The 22,672-nt window shown below is 44.9% G+C and overlaps 1 protein-coding gene across 1 annotated transcript in view; it reads right to left on the bottom strand.

Moving 5' to 3' along the window:
• The window catches only part of SRRM4 (serine/arginine repetitive matrix 4), a 177,660-nt gene extending 160,464 nt beyond the window's left edge, over positions 1-17,196 (bottom strand). The window contains exon 1 of the mRNA XM_011928718.1: positions 16,675-17,196. Coding sequence (XP_011784108.1) covers positions 16,675-16,805 — 131 coding nt within the window. The 5' untranslated portion in view covers positions 16,806-17,196. The remainder of the gene's footprint in view (positions 1-16,674) is intronic.
• Positions 17,197-22,672: the final 5,476 nt, after the last annotated feature.

Here is a 22,672-nt window from a genome sequence, read left to right as displayed (position 1 = left end):
CCATGGACCAGCTTCTTTAGCCTTGGGCAAGTAACTTCACCTTTCTGACATTCTGTTTTCTCCTTTGCAAAATGTGTCAGGAGAGGGAATCCAGTGATAACATTAAATGAAATAGTGAATGTGATGAGCATGGCACCAACAGTGTAGTAAATGTTCAATAGTTAGCACTTGATCTGATTCTTCCAAAAGCTGTAGCATCCCCTTCCAGGTGCAGGAAAGATAAATACATAGTATGCATGCTACAACCTCCCATTCCTGCAAGAATGACAGACATTACTAATTGATCCAAGCACTCTTTGCTACTGATCTCAGATATAGCCCTAGAGTCCATTTCAACACAGTGCTCCAGACAACCACTGCCAATTAGTAAGAGATGTTGACACTCTGTGATTTTTTTTTTTTTTCCATATTGCTCTTATCCACTCAGTTGCACAGTTCTGGAGCTTGGCTGGCACTCTAAGAAATATCTCTTCCCTTTCTGAACATTTTTTTTTTTTGGTTGTTGAATGTAGCCTCCTCAGAGACCAAGCTATGTGACCCTTAGACCAAGATGTATGCAGATAGTGTCCATTAAATGTAGATCCTGATGGATGTGCCTCTGACCAGCAAGCTTGGTTCCCATTCTATTGACTTGCCAAACAATCTTGGGCAAGTCGATTTTCCTTAGGGAAAAGCTTTGATACATATTTTTTCCACACAGGTAGTGTGTCAGTAGGATGTGGTAGTTAAAAACTTGACAATTAGTGCCTTACAAGCCTGAGTTTGAATCCTGGATCCACTTCCTAGCTGTGTCACCTTGGAGAAGGCACATAATGTCCCCCACACTTCAGCTTCCTCCTCTGAAAACTGGAGATAATGACAGTATCCACCTCAGAAGCTTAAGCAGCTTAAAGGAAATGTTGCATGTACAATGGGACAATATTTTGAGACCCTGATCTATGTGAATTTTTTTTTCTCTCCCTATATTTTTCCCTTTTCTTTTTCACCATTTAAGCAGGCCATGGGTTCTACTCTTATTGCCTCAGGGAGGCATGTGTCAGGCTGAAAACAGAAAGAATATGAGAGTGTTTTCACTTTTGCTTTTTGGAAAAGTCAAAGCCCTTAGGGGAAGGGATTTATGGACTGAGGAGAGAATCATGAAGAAACACAAAGGAAGAAAGATTTCTTCAGAATAGAAAGAGATTGCCTCCAGGCTGGAGAGAAGGGAAAGAGAGAGAGAGAGAGAGAGAGAGAGAGAGAGAGAGAGACCCATAAGACCAGAAAGGTGCCACATAGCAGGGATGATGGATGCTTCCACAGTAACGTGTGTGGACTGATGGCCAACAGTCAGAGCTCTGCCAAGTTGGGCAGCCCTGGGTAAATAAAACAACCTCACTGGGCTTGTGTTCTCCTTTACATTACAAGGCTCTTTTCAATCACTCCACAAGTGAGTATAAAGAAATGGAAATCCCTACCAAATCTGGTGCTTAGAGAATGTTTACCCCACTCCTCCCAACACCTTCCTCATCTCCAGTGACTCAGTTCATGCCCCTCTGGGGTGCCATCTTTGAGTAGAGCTGTGATCAAGAGCACATATGGTTAACTAATATCTCTTGTTTCCTTGTCTTGAAGGGTTTTTCCTCTTCATGGATAACCTTCTTGCTGAGAAGACACCTCCTGGCTGGTTGATTCTTCTGAGTGATTGCCCAGTGCAGGCTGGGATCATCGCTACTCCACCACTGCCCCATTCAGCCCCTTGAGGTCCACCTCATCTCTGTGCAGAACCTTCCTCTATCTGAACCCATCTTGGGATGGACTTCCACTGAAGTAATCACCTAGAAACTCGGAAGCAGGAGAACAGTTGGGCCTCACAGATGACATTTTCTACTCCATATCTTGACTCTGGGAAAAGTTTTATGAAAGAGAAAACTGTGGAAGCAAGCATGCCTGTGCTAACTCTGACCCTTACAAAGTGATAACCTTGACCAAGTTGCTTAGACTGTCTGAGTCTCACATCTACCATCCCTAAAATGGAGACAATGATACCTATTACATAGAGTTGGGGTGCGGATTCAGTGAAATCTGTCTATAAATTGCCTAACAGAGAGCTTAGTTTAGGAATTGAAGTTATTTTAAATTACACAGCATTTATATTAACTTTTATGACCTTGGGCAAGTCACTTTACCTGCCTAGGCCTTAATTTTCTTTTTGATACTATTAACTCCTGTCCTGCTTTCTAGTCACTATTCATAAACATGTCTCCCATACCTAAATGCAAGCAAGTCGAGAATACAGAAAATTTTATTTTTTGTGCTTTGCATATATGAAATCTTTTTGCACAAGTGAAAAAGGGTCACAGCATTTGTTGTGATCCTTTGTTTCTGATATAAATGAATATGCATGATTATTTAAATGTGCACAGCAAAAGACCTCAGAGAAGAAAAACAAACCCAAGATTCCTGTGGTTCTTTGGACCCACAGTGTTTTATAGGTGTTTTGGAGAAACTAGGACTGCAAGATCAGGTTTAACTTTATCCCTGTATGGTCTTGAAAAAAATAATTTGAGCTGGTAGTTAGTTTCTACTGTCAGTTGAATGAAATGAATAAATCTAACTTTACCATAAAGGCGGGGAAATGGTGAAGAAAGGCACAAATTAGATGCTCCATAAATGTTGGTTGGATGCAGAGGTGGATGGATGGGTAGATGGACCGGTAGATGAACGGGAAAAGGAAAAAGAAAATAGTTGTAGAATGGATGAATAGACAAAACGTTGGAAAATGGATGGATGGCTGAATGAAATAATAAGTGCCTCAATTGTTGCTTGACTGACGGATGGATAAAGGGTGGATGGATGGATGAATAGGTGGTGGTGGATAAACAAATGGATGCAGGAATAGATGATGAGTAAATGCATGATAAATGGATGGGCGGATGGGTAGATGCATGAATCAAGTTCTCAGCAAACATAAAGTATTGTGCATCTGAAGAATAACCATGATTGCATAATGGCTGCACATAACTGGGTCAGCCTGGGGTAAGCACTGCAATTAGAAGTCCCAAATTTCTCACTCAAGAAACACTTATTCTCCTTGTCTTTTTCTCATTCCTAGAGAAACTTATTTCCAGAAAGGGTTCTACATTAATGTAGCATCAAACTGGCAAGTTCCAAAAATAGAACTATAGGGCAGTGCAAGTGGACAGACATACTGAACCACATTCTCTCTGATGTGCCACTGTGGCACTGGGATGGAGCAGAATGGAGCCACATATTGGAAGATGTAAACAGCTTGTCAAGAATTTCCTAGTTTCCATATGGTGCTCCTAAGTTTTCTCATCTCTCTTATCTCAGGAGATTGGTAGAACAGGTGTTCCCAGTAAGAGTTAGTGAGAGTTAGCAGCACAGGATTCAAATTCTGGCTCTGACATTACGTAGTTGTGTAAGTTAGACAAATCACTTACCTCTCTGATCCTTAATTTTCTCATCTACAAAATGGATATTGTCACAGTATCTACCTCAAAAGGTGGTTGAGCAGATTAAGTGACATATTGCAGAAAAAGCACTTTTCTCAGTGCTGGGTATATAGTAAGTAGTCAGAAACTGTTATTAGTAACTATTATTAATCCTTTTGACAGATGAAGAAGTTGAAAAATTGACATTTATGAGGTCACCGAGGCAGAGAAGTGAACTCTAGGGGTGAGGAGACCTGGATTCCCATTCACTATACGACTTTGGGCAAATGTCTTTCCCTCTCTGAGGCTTTCTCTCCATCTGCATAACAGAGAATGGAACCCATGAACTGTGAGGTTTAGCCTTCTTGATCAGGGGTGTAATCCCAGTGTCTTTTCTCACTCCACCACCACCATCAACCTGACTCGCTTTCGAACATGAGCCTGAATGGCCAAAGGCAACCATTGCAAATACTCAGTCATACCAGAAATCAGCAACCACTCGAGTTAAGAATTTTGTTCCCGTACTACAGAAGAGGGCACTGAGGCTCGGGGTAGTGAAGGGATTTGCCGAAGGTCACATGGCTACTAGGTGATGGAGTAGAATTCAAGCCCGAGCACATTACCTGCAAAGCCAGAACTCTTCTAACTACACAACACCTCTCCCTTGGCATGCGTCAGAACTAACATTTGCTTGGTGACTGGGAGTTCATGCTTTCCTTAGGTTGGAGGATTAGGAGGGGTGGGAATGCAGAGCACACTATTTTCCAGGGAGGGGAAAGGCAAAAGGCTTTTAAGAACTGGAGTAAGGATAGTAAACATCAAGATGGCTGAAATGGCATCTTGCCCAAGTCACAAGCTGGGAGTCTCTGTGGTGGAAGCCTCAGCCTGAGCTTCCCTGGAAAACATTGAAAGCATCTAGGAGCACTTAGATCATGGCCTCTAGCTCCAGCTCCTGCATTCAGACCACCATGTGGGGACAGTTTGAGAGTTGATTTGTTAAAAGGACATAAATGCTATAGAGCCAAGGTGGAACAGCCGGTGTTCTGGGGTGTGGACAGGAGTGGTCTGTGAAAAGCAATCGTTTTTATTTTTTATTTATTTTTAATATATTTTTTAGAGTTAGGGTCTTGCTCTGTTGCCCAGGCTGGAATGCAGTAGCTATTCACAGGCATGATCCCACTACTGATTAGCCTGGGAGTTTAGATCTGCTGTTTCTGACCTAGGCCGATTTACCCTCCCTTAGGCAACCTGGTGGTTTCCAGCTCCTGGGAGGTCACCATATTGATGCCAAACTTAGTGCAGACACCCCATTGGCATAGCACACTTCAGCCCAGAACTCCTGGGCTCAAGGGATGGATCCTCCTGCGTCAACCTCTCGAGTAGCTGGGGCTGCAGGCATGTGTTATAGCACCCAGCAGAAAGCAATCATACTAGTTTTTCTCTTTCCAAAAACCCACAAGTGCCCTACAATGAACCTATTGTCAATGCCATTGATTGCTTGTGAGACTTTAGGCAAGTGACTTGACTACTCTGTGCCAGGTTCCTTCTGTAAAATGAAGAGTTAGGGAGGGTTGAGCTATAGCAATCTTGAGACCACCCCTACTTCTTCTAGCTGTCAAGGTGTCTTTTCTTTGGGGGCCATATACAACCAGGACCCACCATGGAAAGGTTTCCTGACCCGCATGCACTCTTCCCTCTGCAGTTTGGGGCCTGTTCTGCCTCAGTCTTGTCCCTTCCATAATGGGGTACATGGTGTTTCTTCCTAAGGTTATTGATCTCTGGGTTCCCCTTTCGATTTTGGGGGTCCACTCCAATCCCTCCATGCCCCCCAGGCCATTAAGAGGAATGTCATTCTAAGAGACTCTCCATGCAGGAAAAAGATACAGTATATAGAGAGCAGTTGAAGAAGGCACGATGCTGGCACACTCTGTGGGTGAACAGAAATGAGAGGGATTGAATGGGATTGCTTAAGGCAGCGCAGCCTGGGTCAGTGATTCAAGACAGTCACACTGTTCCCACCCTTGCCTGGTGATCCCCGCTCAGTGCACAACCTCTTGGGGGTCAGAAATCTTGCCCCACAGTGGCACGAGGGCACTGAACTTGGATTCAAGAGATCTGGAGCTTATTCCAGGTCTTTATAAGAACTTAAGCCTCAGTTTCTTCGTCTTTAAAATGGACATAACACTGGTACTTACTGAGGATCAAACAAGATCAATAGTAACTGTTTAACAGTGACAATAATAATGATATATCATTATTTCATGGTGTGACTTTAGGAAAATCATTTCACATCTCTGAGCCTCATTAGTCCGTTTGTAAAATGTGAATACATTGATTTTTCTGTCTTGTTTCCCCAGGGAACTCTGAGCAGTGTGGTGTCTTGGGACTGGGTGCCAAGCAGCCCATATTTTAGCTACAGCTTTGGCACTAATTTTCTGATGCAATGTGGAATGCCCTGTGCTCTTTCTGTGCCTCAGTCTCCCCATCTATCAAATGAAGATGCTATATTTGAATTCTGAAGGTCCCCTCCGGCTGCTCTCTCATCCTGACGGTAGACTAAGTGCCACAGTGAGGCAATGAGGAATTATAGAGAACTGACCATTGAAAGGTGCTATAATGATGATGGCCTCTCAATCCTGCAGCAAACAACCATCCATATGATAAATCCTGCACCACTGCTCAGATACCTACTCCTTCCAGGTGTGGGCTGGGTCCCAGAATCACCTGCCACCTGGCTGTGGACAGGAGGCTGGGGCAAAACACTGGCCAAACAAAAGCCCCTTATCAGCTGGAAGCTCTGAAATCTGATTCCAGAAACACCCAGAGCTGCTCACCTGCTCTGCTAGGCACAGGCTGGGTGCGGATGGACAGGATCCCCAGACCAGTGGGTGGGCAGCAGGTGCCGCAGGAGACCCTGAGGGGGAGGGATGTCATGTCTCACAGCGTGGGTGGGGTCACCAGAGAGAACCAGTGTCTGATCACCTGGTCGCAGCAGAGAAGTTCAAACAAGAGCCCTGACGCTGGGCAAACATCACTTCTCTGAACCCAGAGCTCACCTACAGGCTACAGACCTTAGGCAAATCTCTCTCTTTTTGCAAGCTTCGTGTTGCTTTCTGCTAAAAGAGGAGCTGAATTAGATCAATGGACCCCAAAGTTTCTTTTATCTCATATCTCTCTCAGTGAGAAATGCTGAGAACAAAACCCCAATATGTGTATTTGTTTACAAATTACACATGCACACTATGGTTCCAATATATTAAGCATGTTATCAAACCTATCCCTCAGCCCTCCACGTGTAAAATGAGATTGGGTGATCCCTAAGGTCCTGTTAGTTCTACGATTCTAATACTACACCTCTGTAGGTCTCTGAGTTTTCTCATCTGTACAGTGTGCTTATGGTTGTATTGTCCTCATTAACAATTTATTCAACAAATATTTAAAGATTACCAACCTTGAGCCACTGTACTAGGTGCTGGGATACCACAAGGAATGAGACAGGCATGGTCCCCAGCCCCAGTGGTTCAAACAATTCTCCTATGAATCAGAGGAAATAACATTGCTGGTTTTGAATACTGGCAATTCCATATGGTTCGGACTATTAGGTGCGAAAGTGATTTGAGGGGAAATTGCTACAGTTCATGCATTCTACCAACATGTGTTTGGCCCCTGCGGTGTCTCTGGGGAAAGAGATTCATTCAGCAAGGAGCTCGTAGTCACAGTCCCTCTCCTCATGATGCCTCAACCGTTAGGAGAGGCATGCGTTAGCCAATGATCACCCAAGTCCACATACAATTACAAACATGTTGAAAATGGTGATGAGAAAATAATGTCTGTAATGAGGGATATGACTTCGAATGCAGCATTGTGGAAGGATCCCCAAAGAAATAGCATTTGCTCTGAGTTCGGGAAAGTGGAGTAGGTATAAATCAGGCACCAGGGGAGAGGAAGAGCTTTCCTAGCAGCATGTGCAAAGGCTCCATGGCAGGAAGGAGCCTGGGAAATGTGAGTAACTAAAAGGAGTAAGATACAACTAAACCAGAGGAAGTGAGAGGTGGCATTTTAGAAATGGTCTCAGGGAGGTGGGCAGGAGCTGGACCATGAATAGGCTAGAGGCCATGGCAGGGAGCTGGCTCTGTATACTTAAACATGGGGCCAGGCATGGTGGCTCACGTCTGTAATCTCAGTACTTTGGGAGGTTGAGGAGAGTGGATCACCTGAGGTCAGGAGTTCGAGACCAGCCTGACCGACATGGTGAAACACTGTCTCTACTAAAAAAAAGAAACACAAAAATTAGCTGGATGCGGTGATGGGCGCCTATAATCCCAGCTACTTGGGAGGCTGAGGCAGGAGAATTCCTTGAACCTGGGAGGCAGAGGTTGCAGTGAGCTGAGTTCACACCACTGCACTCCAGCTTGGGCGACAGAGCAAGACTCCATCTCAAAACAAAAACAAACCAAAAAAACACAGACATGAGAAAGTGGTAGAGGGCTTTAGATGGAGTGAGAGAGGGCTTACATGGTCTGATGTGCTTTTCAAAGAGGTTCTTCTGGGTCTGTGTGGATAACGGATAACAGGGGCAAAGAGAGAGGAAAGCAGTATTGCTGCAGGTGGTATGAGATGGGATTATAACAATGGCAATCACCTAAGCTGATTGAACGGAAAATAAGATGAGCAAAACAAAACAAAAACACCCCCAACCTTAAAACCCAAACCACAGTGACAGGAAGTCCAGCCAGGAAAGAAGAATATACTTGCAATCAGACGGACCTGAATTCAGCTCCTGCTTTCATCACTTACACACCGTGTGATCGTGGGCACACACTGAATTCAGATGACGTAGAGACAAAGCCGCACCAAATAGAACAATGCCGAAGCCTGACACAGTCATTAAGCAATTCACATCTACATGTGTCTGTTCAAAACAAATAGCAAGATCCTCCGGATGCAAAGGTTTCTCATCTAGAGACTCCTCTGGTTGCTGGATTCCCAGGGCTTACCTCCCCTCTCTCATATCATTTTTTCCTCCTCTGCAAAGTGTCTTATCCTATAAACATGTTGGTTAAGAGCTCTGGTTCTCATTCCAGTTCTGACTCTTACCAGCCATGTGTCTGTGAGTAGCTCATGTCTACTCTGACTCCGTTTTCTCATCTGTAAAATAGGGTCTTGAAGACACCTCTATTCTGGAATTATTATAAGGATAGAACTGGGTAAGAGATGAAATGTATTCAGCACAGGGCGAGGCACATAGTAACACAAGGCTCTCAGCACACACATTCCCACCACAAGTGAGCATGCACACACACCATGAGGATGCACGCTTCAGACCCAAATGGCACCTTTCTTTCTGCAGAAGTGGCAACTGTCTTCTAAATTCCTGCTCAGTTGCCTAAGCTTAACTTTTAATGAAGCCAGAGAACAGTGATCTGTTGGTGTTTGTACTCAGCAAAGCTGTCCGACAGCGGCATCTAAGCTCTGGGAATCCAGCAACCAGGGGATTCTCCAAATGAGAAATATTTGCGTCCGGAAGATCTTAATATTTGTTTTGAACAGACACATGTAGACATGAATTACTTAATGACTGTTTTAGGGTTCAGCATTGTTCCTGTATTTGTTTTGGCTTTGTCTCTATGACATCTTAATTCAGTGTTTTATTTCACGGAGCTCCGCACACTGGCTGTAGCATAAGGGAGCTCCCTCAGCAAAATTTCAAATGGAGTGGAGGGCTGGAAGGTGTAGGGAGATGGGTGCCGGGGAGAGATACACAGAGGGAGAGAGAGAGAGAGAAAGAGCAGACTGTGGCTTCAAGAGTGTACAGTGGAGGGGGCTACTGGGTGCAAGGGATAGTCTAGGATTGCATGCATGAATATGAGAGACCAAACCCTTGCACTGTGGGAACAAAATCTGTCACTGCTATTTGGAAGTCTAAACAGCGTCTTTAAAGTTTCCTGATCTGACTGATCACAGTCAAAGAGACTGTAAATTTCATGCTTGTCCATAACACATGGAGGGGCCCAGCCATGCTTCTGATACTGCTGTTCAAAGTCATCACTGGCTGCATCAGAGTCAGGAAAGAGGAGTCAAGAGAAGCAGATCAGACCTGGAACTCTGCCTAAGGCAAGAACCCCCCTGGGACCACCTCCTGCCCCCAGCGTAGGACCTCGGAATTTCCTAAACTGGCTTACAAGGTCCCACTTGATCTGTTTTCTGCCTGCATCCTGGGAATCCTCTTCTGTCACTCTCCCATTCACTCACTCTGCTTCAGCCACACTGACCTGCTTGCTATTTTTCAAATACACCAAGCATCCTTCTACCTCAGGGCCTTTGCACTTGCTGTTCCCTCTGCCTCAAACAATTTTCTCTCACTTACCCTCACAGCTCACCTCTCCATTCAGGTCCCTGATCATGCTGTCCAACAAAGCAGCTCCTTCCCTTACCCTCTATTCCTTTCTTTGGCTTTATTCTTCTTTACAGAATGCATTATCACCAGCTCTCATTTATTTATTTGGTTCTTCAGTCATTGTCTTTCTCCTCCATGGGAATAGGGAGTTCTCGTGTTCGTTCACTGTTACGTTGAGTAGTGGTTCAATAAAAATGTTGAATGACTGAATAAATGAATGAAAGTACAACTTAATTTTTTTTAGCCAATGTGCAGCTTCTTCCACTTTGTGTATTCATTCCCCTGTGATTAATTTTATCTTCAACAGTTGCAGGCTCGCTATAATCTCCCCATCACTGGTGGTTGTTCGTGGAATGCAGACTGGATTTCCTATTAGCCAGAGCTAGTCCATGAAGGACAAGAAGGCTAATAGCCCACGCCAGAGACTGCAACCTTGAGCTAGAAAATTTATATTATATGAGCAGCTCCCTTCCACGCTCCCCTCCACTAGCATTGACTATTCCCTAGCAGTTAATGTTCCTCTCAGAGAGTTTAGCCTGCTTTTTCTCCTGGGAAAAGAAATGGTCTTCGGGGCCCTGCTGGGGGCAAAGTCTGATTTTTTCTGATCATCCCTTGCATTTGTAGATAAAGTTGATGAAATAGAATCATCCCCATTTTGCAGATCAGATAACTAAAAATAACTGTGTGACTATAAGCAAGGGACTCCAAGCTTCATTAAGCGTCTCTCCCTCCGCTGGTTTTTTTTTTTTTTTTACATTCTTCTGTCTTTATTTCTCTCTACATTATCGTACTTAAGACAATAGTATGTTTTACAGTTTCAAATAGCTAGAAGGAAAATACTGAATGTTTCTAATAAAAGAAATTATAAATGTTTGAGATGATGGATATGTTAATTACACTGAGCTGATCACTGTACATTATATGTATCACAACATCACTATGTACCCCCCAAATATATGCAGTTACTGTGTAAAAACAAATTTTAAAACCTAAGAAGACTATCTGCCTTATGAAATATGTACTTACGTTGTATCTACCTTTGCAACTAAACTCTGAGGCTCTCACAGGAGGACATTCAACATTTTTCTCCCCAATGAGCCTGGCAAATAGTAATGAAAAAACCTATCATTTATTATTAATAGCAAGAGCCAACACTGATGGAGCCATGACTGGGTGCCAAGTAGCACTTTCCATAAATTAGCTCATCCAGTCCTCACAGCAGCTCTTGGAGGGAGCTGCTATTATTAGCCCCATTTTACGGATGAGAAAACTGAGATTGAGAAGGTCAAGCTGCTTGCCAAGTCTCATAGCCTGTAAGCATTTGCAACCAATAAAATAAAACACTTCCTCTGATTAGTGTGCCCTTGGAGTCTGTCAAATGTTTTAAACAGCTCTACCAATCTCCAGTGGCTCTTTAGGGAGCACCAAAACCACATTTAAAAGTGAATACAGAGCACTGGAGTGCTCAGGAGTCCAGTCCACAGAACCCAAGCATCACTACTGAACAAGCACAGCTCAGGTAGTAAAGGGCTTTAGCATCCCCCCTCTCCGCATCTCGTTGGGTAACCCCTGGCATAGTACACAAGGGCATCTGCTTTATGGAGATCTGGGTTTGTATCAGGCACAGTGCCATGCTCTTTACATAAATTATCTCATTCACTCCTCACTACAACCCCAATAGAGGAGTATTTCACAGGTGGGGAGGCTGAGGCACAAAGAGGTGAAGTGACTAGCAGGTCGTGCAGTTTGCACGTAGCAAAGAAAGATTTGAGCCTGGATAGATTTGACTTCAGAGTTCAAACTCTTCATCATTCTTCATATCACACTTCAGCGAAAGTCTTAAGAACAAGCAATTAAAGAGCTCTAGTTTTGCTAAGCCCCTGTGAATTCTTCCACTTCACAGTAAGGTAAATCCAGCCACTCTGAAAAAAAAAAAAAAAAACAGGATTTTTTTTTTTTTTTTTAAATGTATTGTGCTTCTGCAGCACACCTGAAGTGCTCGTGGAGAAGAAGGCACATGACCCAGGCTTCCTTCCCTATTAAAGGAGTTAGGGTTTTAGGGATGTTCCCTTTTTTGGTGGCCTGGAGCAGTGGTGGAGGTAATGGAGACTCACAGGCCTGGAAAGGACATCCAAGTGGCATTTAGTCCAACCTCCTGCCCCCGTACTAGTTAACATGTCTACTTGCCCAGCCAGACAGATGTCTCTATCTAGGGAACCTCATTCTGACACCAGGGAGAGTCAAATCTATTTGCAGTGTGTGTGTCTTTCAAGTTGCATTTATCAGAAGCCTCAGTGTCTCAGAATTGGAGGTGGGGTGGGGAGAGAGCTAATCTGTTGCTGGGTCTGAACCATGCACACTCATCTAATTAATGCATCCAACATTCACTGAACATCTACCACATCCTGCTTCTCTAAGATAGCACATTTGCCAGGTGAACACAGCAGAATGTCAGAAATGACCCCTGCAACCAACCCCTGCATCCCATTCAACAAATTTCGCCTTTCAAAAGGAGAAAGATTTGACCCAAACAATAACACTCCCTTCCTAGAGAAAAACGCTCATTCACTGCCAGGGCAAGCATTTTCTGTGACCCTCAGTACATTGGCTCTTAACCACAGGCTGCTGCCAGAAAATCGCCTCTCAACAGCCCCTCACTCTGCTCCTGGTGATCCAGTCAGCACAAACATGCTAACTGATCTCTTGGCACCAAGGGGAGTCTTGAATTAAATGGTTCAAAGGCATTTTTTTTTTCTGCCTTACAATTTCCCTTTATGCAGTAAAATCTCCAATAGTTTGGAATTTATGGCCTTTTGGACAGGGCCTGGGCTGAAGTCTGCCTCTGGTCTATTCTGCGTAGAAAGGATTTTCGAAGAAAATTAATAGCTTGCTAAAAGAATTGTAAGGAAAATGTGCATTCTATTTAAGGGGATCTCTTTTCTAGTCCTTTACCAACACTCATGCATCCACAAACAATTGGTATGCTAATTTCAAACGATTTTTACATGTTCATTAAGCCTTTCGCTGCTATTTGTCAATATGGTGATATGAAATCATATTGTGGTTTGATCTAGCCTTAAGCATTAGGTTTTCACCGAGCTGAAACTTCTTAGGTACAAACTTTTCTAGACTAAGCAATTATGAAAGAGAATCAAGTTAATGCCAGGCAAAATGACCACCCTTCTTGGGTGGGGATAAAAGGGAGGTGGCTCTCTACACTTTAGAGATTCACATGTCTTATCAATTCATGCTGGTTCCCTTTCTGCTGGTAGATAAAGTTTGACAAGGACCACTCTACATCCTGGTTTGCCTGGGATTATCTCTGTTAGATCTTCCATCCTAGAATAATTACTAACGACACCCTCTTTCATTCTTAAAGACATTTTGATATAAACTATAAATCACATAGTCACTGTAGATTTGATGAAACCATGGGATTAAAATTGTGATTTTTCAAGGAGTTTGAGCTTTCTTTAGACTGACAGTACCTGGTCTTTTCTATACAAACCAACAGAATGCTCCGTGGAAATGTTATACCATTCAATTCTGAATCCGGATAATTATGTATTATCCCCAACTCCCTAACTGAAACAGTCAGATCAGAAAGCAGCTAACCTTTTCTCAGAGATGAGGATTATGGGACCACTCTCTACCCTGCCTCATGTGTGTTAATTTCATCTGAATGTAGTTGTCCATCAGGAGTTGAAATCCCAATAAAAATTGTCAGCATTACTTGGGGGAGACATGGGTAGGCATGGAGAACCCAATGATGAGGAGTTGTTGCTTTCCTTTTGGCCACTATAAGCTTTGTTCCAGAGTCAACGTCTACTAAACAACACCATGTACCACACACAGGGGTAGAGCTTTACCTAACTCAATCCTTACAACCTGCTCTCTGAGGGGCTACTGTTATTATTTCTATTTTCAAGCTCAGGGTGGTAAACTACTTGATCGGGATACACAGCTAGTAAATGATAGAACCAGTACACGAATCCAGGTTGTCTTATGCTCAAGTCTGAGCTCTTAACAACTATGATATACTGCTTCCCACTCTGCTATACTGTTCTGACATTTGAGGCAGACATCTGGTTGCAATTTGATACATTATAAAGATATTGCCTCACCAAGTATGCCTCACAGAGGGGGAGAGGAGAAAGAGAGACTAAGCAGGGGGTTGCTTGGATTGCAGTTGCATGAGGTATGCATATTGCTATGAAATCAATGAATTGAATATATGTTTCTATCCTGGTGCTAAATTACCTTCAGAGATAGACTTAAAATATCCTGAGGAAGTTTATTTAGGGGGGTGGCCTTCATCTATAAATAAATATTAAGTGTGTCACCAACAGGACTGACTAGTGGTTCCTCCACTCACTCTCTGCCATCCCCCTGCAGACTGCTACATGTGCTGGTCTGCCGACTGTGATCTGGGCTTGACTCATGGAACTAAACAACATTTCTGATGAGACCAAGTCCCCAGATTGCCTCTAGAGGAAGCCACCAAAACACAGCTGATATTGTACCAATGCCTCTACCTTCTTTTCTCCTGAGAACTCAGCTTTGGAAACATGGTACTTTCACCCTTAAGTAAGTGTAGAATGTTGAAAAGGAAGTAGAAATTGAATGTCACTGGATGTGGCTGGCTTGGGTGAGAATGGGGATGATTCAGGTTTTATCTGGTCTGTTAAAAGACAACTCCAATCCAACCTTTCCTGAGGACTTGGAAACAAATGTTCCCTTCTCACTCTCTATCCCAAACCAGGAGTAACAGCTATAAAACTGGAATCTGTTCTACAGAGAGGCCACGCCTATTACAGAAGTATTACACAGGATTCTCCTAGCATGACATAAATCGAGGGCTTATGGCTCAGGCTTTCACCCCAGGGGTGGTTTCTATGGCAAAGAAGACCCACGACATGAAAAGGCACCAAGAGTGAAATGATACTGGTTGCAGAGGGGGAGTGGAGTATTATAAAAGTCTCAGAAGGATTACATTAGAATTAGCAAAAAGCTGCAGAAAGCATGAGGGTTGAAAGACCTTGTGCGCCATTCATGTGATTGCAAATATGATCAAGAAAAGGGCAGGAAAGTAACAGACAGACAGACAAAAGTGGAAAGTACCAAGGAAGGTGGACATTAGGTGTGCTTTCTTCAATCAAAACACCACTAGGAATCCACTTTCCTCTCCCTGGACCCCTAAAATAGATGGAAGACTCTGGACTAAATGTCATACTTCTAGTTTCCAGTGAAATTTCCTCTAGTTCCTTCTACAAGGGCATTTTCTTTGGCCTGTGCAGCACCTGATTAGCCAACAGTAGGTACATTCCAAAGGTGGAATAGATAGCAGAAACCCAGGAAGATAAAACCACTGACGTCAAAACTCTATACAAAGAACCTCCTTCGAAGCAGGGAAGCATCAGCTTTTAATGGCATTTGGTATTGTTGTTCCCCTTCTCCAGCCTGTGTCAGTGGGTGGGTGGGTGTCCCCTCCTTCCCATCTGCAAACACTGGCTGGTGCTGCTTCAGCTTGCAGCCTGCTACACGCTACTGGCCTGTTGTGTTGCTTGTCCACCCATTCCTAAAATGGGACACCCATTTCTCTAAAGAACTGTGTGATCCTCTACAAGACGGTGAAGAGGAAGACTTCTCCAGTCTGGCTTTGATTCTTCAGGCATAATTCCCCATACGTCTTCCACCTCACACCCACTGGAAAGTTCAGAATCAGTTGTGCCAGAACAGACGTTCAGTCTGTCCGAATCACTTTTGCAGACATGTTTTCAATCTGCTCCCTAATGCAGACTGCCAGGATTAATAAATCCTCCAAGTGGTCCCCCTGGTCAACTTCTTTCCTTTCTCCCACTAGACCAGTCATCCAACACCAGCAAAAGATGAGTTTTCATACTGCCTTGATTTTCCCTGACAGAGGGCACAGCCTTCTTCCTTTCATTCTCAAACTCCTCTAAATTGAATGATTTATGAAAAGAATTGGATTTTTCCCTGTCTTGGAATGCTTCTATTTTCCCCCAACCTCCTCTCCCTCTCACCCCACCTCCTGTTCCCCTCTTTCTTTCATTTCTTTCCTTATTCTTTCTTCCATCAGCACCATGTCTACCACCATCCAAGGATCTGTTCTCATCCCTGAGTTCAAAGCAATCAGATTCTTTTTGGAAAAAAAACAAAAAAGAAAAACAAAATAAAACTCTTCCAAGATCATCTTCACGATCTTGGAAGTCTCCTCCCTGACTTCTGAGCTCAGAGTCTTGGTTTTGGATGCTGAAGAGGAGAGAATTCAGCAGCAGCGGCAGCAGCCGCCAGAAAGGCGTGGAGGAGGGTGCTGTTTTGGGTGTATTTGAGGCAACAGCATATGGGCTTTTGTCAAAAATGTTCAAAGCTCGCTAGCTTCCGAGCCGAGGATGGAAATGTGTGCTATCTCTGAACGCTGCTTGAGCTGGCTTAATTCTCCTTTTCTGGTACAACACCCCCCAAACTCCTCAAATCCACCATTCTTTGGCCCACCTGCCCTCTGGACTCTGTGACACCAAGAAAAGTTTTTCAGTCAAGTCGTATCCCACCTGCACCGCTCACCCTCAGGTAGCAAAACCTCTTGAATAGGAGCTACGGGGTTCCATTGAGCGTCGCTCCCCCCACAAAGAATTCCTGTCCCTTCTCACCATCTTCCACCTCACACAAGCAATGAGTTCCCATGTTTCAGCGGGAGCCGCCGAGTAGTGACGGGAAAAGACAGGCGCCCTGGCCCGACTGCCTGCATCCACCCCTCCGGGCTATAGGGCACAGGCCAGAAAGGGGGACCTTCGGGATCCCCCCTTTTAAGAAGGAGATCATTACCTTGGCAGCGGCTTGCGGGCTGTGATACTGGCGACAATGATGCTCTCGGGACGGGGGGTGGCCACCGCTTTGAAGGTTCCTCGCCAGAACTTCTCAAAAAGCTGCTTCTCGCCTTGCTGAACGCTCGCCATCGCCAACCCAAAGGGGCCGGGGCGCCCGGGGCGCTGTCCGAAGTGCTGAAACGTGGATTCCAAACGGGGGCGACACCTAGCTCCGGGCTCTGTCCGGGTGAAACCCAGAGAGGGGTGGGGTGGGAGAGATCGGAGTTCAGGGCGGGGGATGGGACGCCCCAGTCCGGGCAGGCAGCAGAGAAAGGAGGCTCCTCCGCCGGGTTTTCTTCGCCCTTCTGGGTCGGCTCCTGGCTGCGATCTGAGCTGACTGAGCCTCTGCGCCCCAAGAAGGGAAGGGAGGGCTGGTTTTCTGGGCAGCGCCAGGAGAGAAGAGGCGACGGGGTCGGATGTGTGTGCGTGCGCGTGTGAGCTCCGGCGCGCCCGGGTTTTGTCTCTCGCACAATGTGACGTTGGAAGAGGAGGCTGGTCGCGCGAGCTGCACTTTCCTCCCCCGTCTCGGTTTCTCCTCCTCCTCACCAACCCCCTCCTCCTCAGGCTCAGCCTCCTGCCGCCATCTGCATAACAAAAGCCCGCAGGTCTTGGGAGGAGAAAGGGCGGGGCGTGCGCCTGTCACCAGGGCCCCGTAGCGACCGAGTTGCAGCGCTGACCCCTCTGAGAAGCCATCCTGGCACCCCAATCTACGCCAGGCAGGAGATCCTGCTTCCCAGGCCCCTCTCTTCTCCCATCATCGCCGGCCTTCCTCGGCCCTTTCTTGGGTGCCCTTGGGGCCAGGCCACCTTTCTCCCCAGCCCCTTCACAAGTCTTGTAACTGATCATCTGCCGGGGAGAGGCGGGGCGGGGGGAAGGGGGTAAAAAACTTAATCTATCCACCCCAGCTGGCCTCCCCCGGACCCTCACTTTTGGGAGAGACGGCCTAGGCCGGTAGAGGGTCCCCTGCGTTCCTCTTTGAGCCAGGGGTTAGCGAGGTCTTCACCACCCAGAAAGTGCCATTTGATCGACAATCCCTCACCAGTTCGGCTTCTCGCCATCTGCCGAGCCGGGCCCCCGCCCGCCAAGGGGCGCAGCGTTACATCTGTGCATGCGGAGCTGTCAAGGGTACCTCTTTTGTGTCTCACAGCCGGCCTGCCCAGCGTCCCCGCCAACCCCGTCCAAAGGAAAGAGTTCCCCTCCCGCCCCACCCCACCCCCATCCACTCCTGGGGAATCCGCCTGCAGCCACTTTTCCTAATGCCGCTAGTCTCGGGAAAGGAGCACGTTTTGGAAACGAAAGCGCTTAATGGGAGGGTTGGAGAGGAAAATCTCGAGGATTAGCAGGGGGATAGTTACTTTTCGTTCTCTCCTCCCCATCTTCTTACTGCCTCGCAGTTCAATCGTAATCCCAAGCAAGTGGAGGTTTAGAATCCCAGATCAACCCCAGACACACAGAATCTGGTTAGAATGACTCTTGTTTCCCCCCCAGGGTTTTCATTATAAAAAAAGATATCGTGGCGGAACCCCTCACCCCTTGCCTTCCTGGAAGACTTTTAATCTTAGCCGAGTTGCTACTCCCCCGTCTCCCACCTAACGCCGCCCCACCCCCGCTTCCACTTTCCAGGCTGTAAATTCCTGGAAGGAGGCCTCACTCAGTCTTAAAGGCCTCCAAGCCCCTGGTGCTGGGTTCCAGTCACAGAGAGAATAAACTCCTGCTCTTTGCTAATGCAGATAGCAATGGGGACCCAATGAGGGCAGGGTAGGGCGGGAGGCGAGGGGGTCGGGGGAACAATGGGAACTCCAGAAATTCTCTGAAGGGGAACAAGAGGTAACTAGGAGGTGAAGAGGAAGAGGCCGACAGAGAGGATAAGATGGGGCAGGAGAAGAAAGATTCTTGGAGTAAATGAGTACCCGTCCCAAAGAGTATCTACGTTTGAAGCGTGTGTGTTCGTATGCCTGCGTCCGCTTATCTGAGTGCCTGAGAGCGCTGCTCGCTCTGCAGTGACCCCTTCTGGTCAACGACGAGAGGTGCATTCGCTGGCTTCTTAAGTTGGTTGCTGGGGGAGAGGGGCCCAGAGATGGGGTCAGGCCTGGGAAGGTTGGAGGTGGAGCAAAGTGGAGACTAGGCTAGCCCCTTCCCTCCCTCTCCCTCTTACCTTGCGCCCCAAATCCCCCATTCCCCGATTGAGCTCGACCCCCATTTCCCACCCAGAATTTAGTATCATTGTCAATGCAATCTAGAGCTGGCTTCTTAAGTAGCCTGGCATCTTTAAAACTAACCTTAGTCATGACATTTAGGGTATGAACTGAGTCACCTGCAGGAGAGAGGTAGGTGGGGTCCTACTCCCACAAGATCAATCAACATCTTCCAGCTGTGTGCCTGCTCCTAATCCCTAAAATGTTGATAGAGCTCCCATTGGCAAGACATTGCCTTTTTAAAATCCCATAGTAGCCAGGTGAGGTGGGAGAGAAAACTGCTCTTATTCCATTTTATTTATTTATCTTACTTCAGTAGCTTTAAGGGTGCAAGTGTTTTTTGGTTACATGGAGGAATGGTATAGTGGTGAAGTCTGGGCTTTTACATACCTGTCATCCAAATAGTACCTTACCCCCAAGAGACCGTAATTAAAAAGTAAAAAAAAAAAAAAAAAAACAAATTGGCAAGGATACAGAGAAAAGGGAACACTTACACATTGTTTGTGGGAATGTAAATTTGTACAACAACTAAGGAAAACAGTGTGAAGATTTCTCAAAGAACTAAAAGTAGACCTGTGCATTCTTTTATAAAGACACATACATGTGTATGTTCACTGCAGCACTATTCACAATAGCAAAGACATGGAATCAAACTAAATGCCCATCAGTGATAGACTGGATAAAGAAATTGTGGCACATTTACACCATGGAATACTATGCAGTCATAAAACGAATATCACGTCCTTTGCAGGGACATGGGTGGAGCTGGAAGTCGTTATCCTCAGCAAACTACACAGAAACAGAAAACCTGATACCACATGTTCTCACTTATAAATGGGAGCTAAATGATGAGAACACATGAACACATAGATGGGAACAACACACACTGGGGTCTTTAGGAGGGTGGAAGTTGGGAGGAGGGATCAGGAGAAATAACTAATGGGTACTAGGCTAAATACCTGGGTGATGAAATAATTTGTTCAACAAACCCCCATGACACAAGTTTCCCTATGTAACAAACCTGCGCTTGTACCCCTGAACTTAAAACAAAAGTTAAAAAACGTAGACCTGCTATTCTATCTTACTCTATTTTAAAGATGAAGAAGTTGAGGATAACCAAGTGACTTCCCCGGGATGATCCTGTAGGAAGCAAAGGAAATCTGTGAAAAATACAGTTTCTGGTTTTGCTTGGTGGAGTGGAGGACGGAGTGGGATACTATGCATATCAGGATGGAATTGCCTTTAAAAATAAATCAGATAACAATGAGCCACATATTTAGAAGCACTGGGGGTTGAGGCTCCTAAATTGGGAGTCTGCAGTAATCAGTTCAGGACCTGGAATCCAGAATGGCTGGTTTCAACTTCCAGCTCTGCCATTTCCTAGCTGTGTAATGTTGGAGGAGTGACTTCACTTGCCTTTGTCACAGTTTCTTTATCAATGCTATGAAGATTTTTTTGGTTTTTGAGATGGAGTCTCGCTTCATTGCTCAGGCTGGAGTGCAGTGGCGTGATCTTGGCTCACTGCAACCAACCTCCGCCTCCCGGGTTCAAGGCATTCTCTTGTCTCAGCCTCCCTAGTAGCTGGGATTGCAGGTGCCTGCCACCGCAGCCCAGCTAATTTTTTGTATTTTTAGAGACGGGGTTTCATGAAGATTCTATAAAGATTATAAATAATATGTTTAGATGAACTAGCTGTGAGGATTGAAGGAATTAACACACATACGGGTTATAGAATGGTGTCTGAAACACAGTTTACTCAAAAATATCAATTACTCAAGTGGTTAAAAGCCAAGCCTATGGATTTAGAGAAAACTAGGATATGAAGCCTAGCTCTGCCACTTTTTAGCTGGATGAGCTTGGGCTAATAACTAACCTCTGCCTTTGTTTCCCCATTTGCAAAAATGGAGGTATCACACGGTGGTTGGGATGATTAAATGAAATATTACCTGTAAAGGACTTAACAAATTGTCCACTTCATAGCAAGTGACCATTCCATGGTAGTTCTTCTTGCTGATAATCTTGGAATAATCACCTATTAGTGTGTTAAGTCAGGCCATGTTCAGTTCAATAATCATTAACTGACGCCCAGTCTTGCATCTTGACCAGGCACAGTCCCAGGCATGGAGGGCTCAAGGACAAACCAGACATAGTCCCTTCCCTGAAGCAGTTCACAGCCTAATTCACCTTCTGGGCCCTCACTGACTAACACTTGTCCCCTTTCCATCTTATCACAGTGACTTCTACTTTAGGTCTGGCTTGTCCAATATAACGTGAACTCCAGTTCCTCCATCACTTTATTAAAATAGAACCATTTTGTGTCTCATTCCTTCATGGTATTGCTTTCTGTTTCCCCAGATGCAAGCCAGCCCACCCCATAAACAAGAACTTATTAATATGCTAGTTAAATAATATAAACTTATGGCACAATTATTTCTTACCCTCTGTGCTTTACTGATGGTAGACGTCACTGATCCTTCACAATACTCTTTCTCAGACTGACCCTCAGAATCCTTCTCAACACACAGTTTCTAGAGAGCCACTACTAATAGGTTGGCCTTGGCATTCCAGATAAAATCAATTTGCCATCCATGTCTAGAGAATGTTTGTTTACCTGATTGGTATTGTTCTTTCATTTGAAAAAGGGGACAGCAGGGAGAAATGTTTCTAAAATTTGCAAACTCAGGCACTCTAAAGCAGGAACTAAGAAGATTCTTATGCATCATTCTCCCTAGTGATCCAAAGATACAGCACCTCCAGCTCAGAGAAATAGCTACCCCTTCTCCTGAGGCAGTTCAAATCCCACCTCACTAACATTACCATGATACCTTGGGTAAATCTCTTAATCTTTTGGTGTCCACGATTTCTTGGAGTACAATAGAGCCAAGCATTATTTACTAGCGTCAGAGAACTTGACAGTCTGTACCCATTTCTAAAAGTCCAGGGAAGAGTGAAAGATTCAAATAATTACTGAGATGATGGGAAACATAATAATGAGACCAATTCATCTGTCTTTATGTCTTTAAACTAGATCGTGCTAAACCATCCAAATTACAAGATTCTTTATTTGGGGAGAAAAATATGATTGTACTACTCAAGGTTTATCAGTCCTGACTTCTTGACTTCTTCGTTCCCAATTTGACTTCTTCCTTTCATCCTCACTTCTTAAAAGTTTTACCTTGTGTCTAACCTGAATCCCATCCCACCTCCGTTGTGTATTGTCCATTCCTCTTCTGGAACACACATGTGCACTACTTCATATACTCCTGGACTAATATGGATAAACCAGAAAGCCTCCTTCTGACTGCATAGATCTCAAGATTCTACAAGACAGATGGATTCAATGCTGTCTCAGACAATAATAATTGCTATACTTATCAGATATATGTTACTATGTTCTAGTCACAACATGTGCTTAAACCCTTGATAAACATTGTCTCACTTAATTCTCACAACAGCTCTATGATAAAGGAACCGTCATCATCCAAATTTTGCAGATTTGAAAACTGAGTCTCTGAGTGGTAGAATCACTTGCCCAGAGTTGCATAGCTAGCAAGTAGAGGAGTCTGCTTTCAAATTCAGATATGTCTTAATCTAAAGTATAGGCTATACTGACCTCCAGAAACAGGATAAGAAAAGTATAACATTAGGTGAGTGTACAAATGTATCCATCCTGTCTATATATTGTGTCCATGTCTAGATCTGCCCTTTGGTCTGCATATCTATTTATGCTACCAAGGATGTTATTTTCAGAGCCTCCACCTT

Source organism: Colobus angolensis, unplaced genomic scaffold, assembly GCF_000951035.1.
Source record: "Colobus angolensis palliatus isolate OR3802 unplaced genomic scaffold, Cang.pa_1.0 Scaffold79, whole genome shotgun sequence".
Taxonomy (NCBI): domain Eukaryota; kingdom Metazoa; phylum Chordata; class Mammalia; order Primates; family Cercopithecidae; genus Colobus; species Colobus angolensis.
Note: the sequence above shows the minus strand (reverse complement) of the source record. Positions and strands in the feature narration are given on the sequence as shown.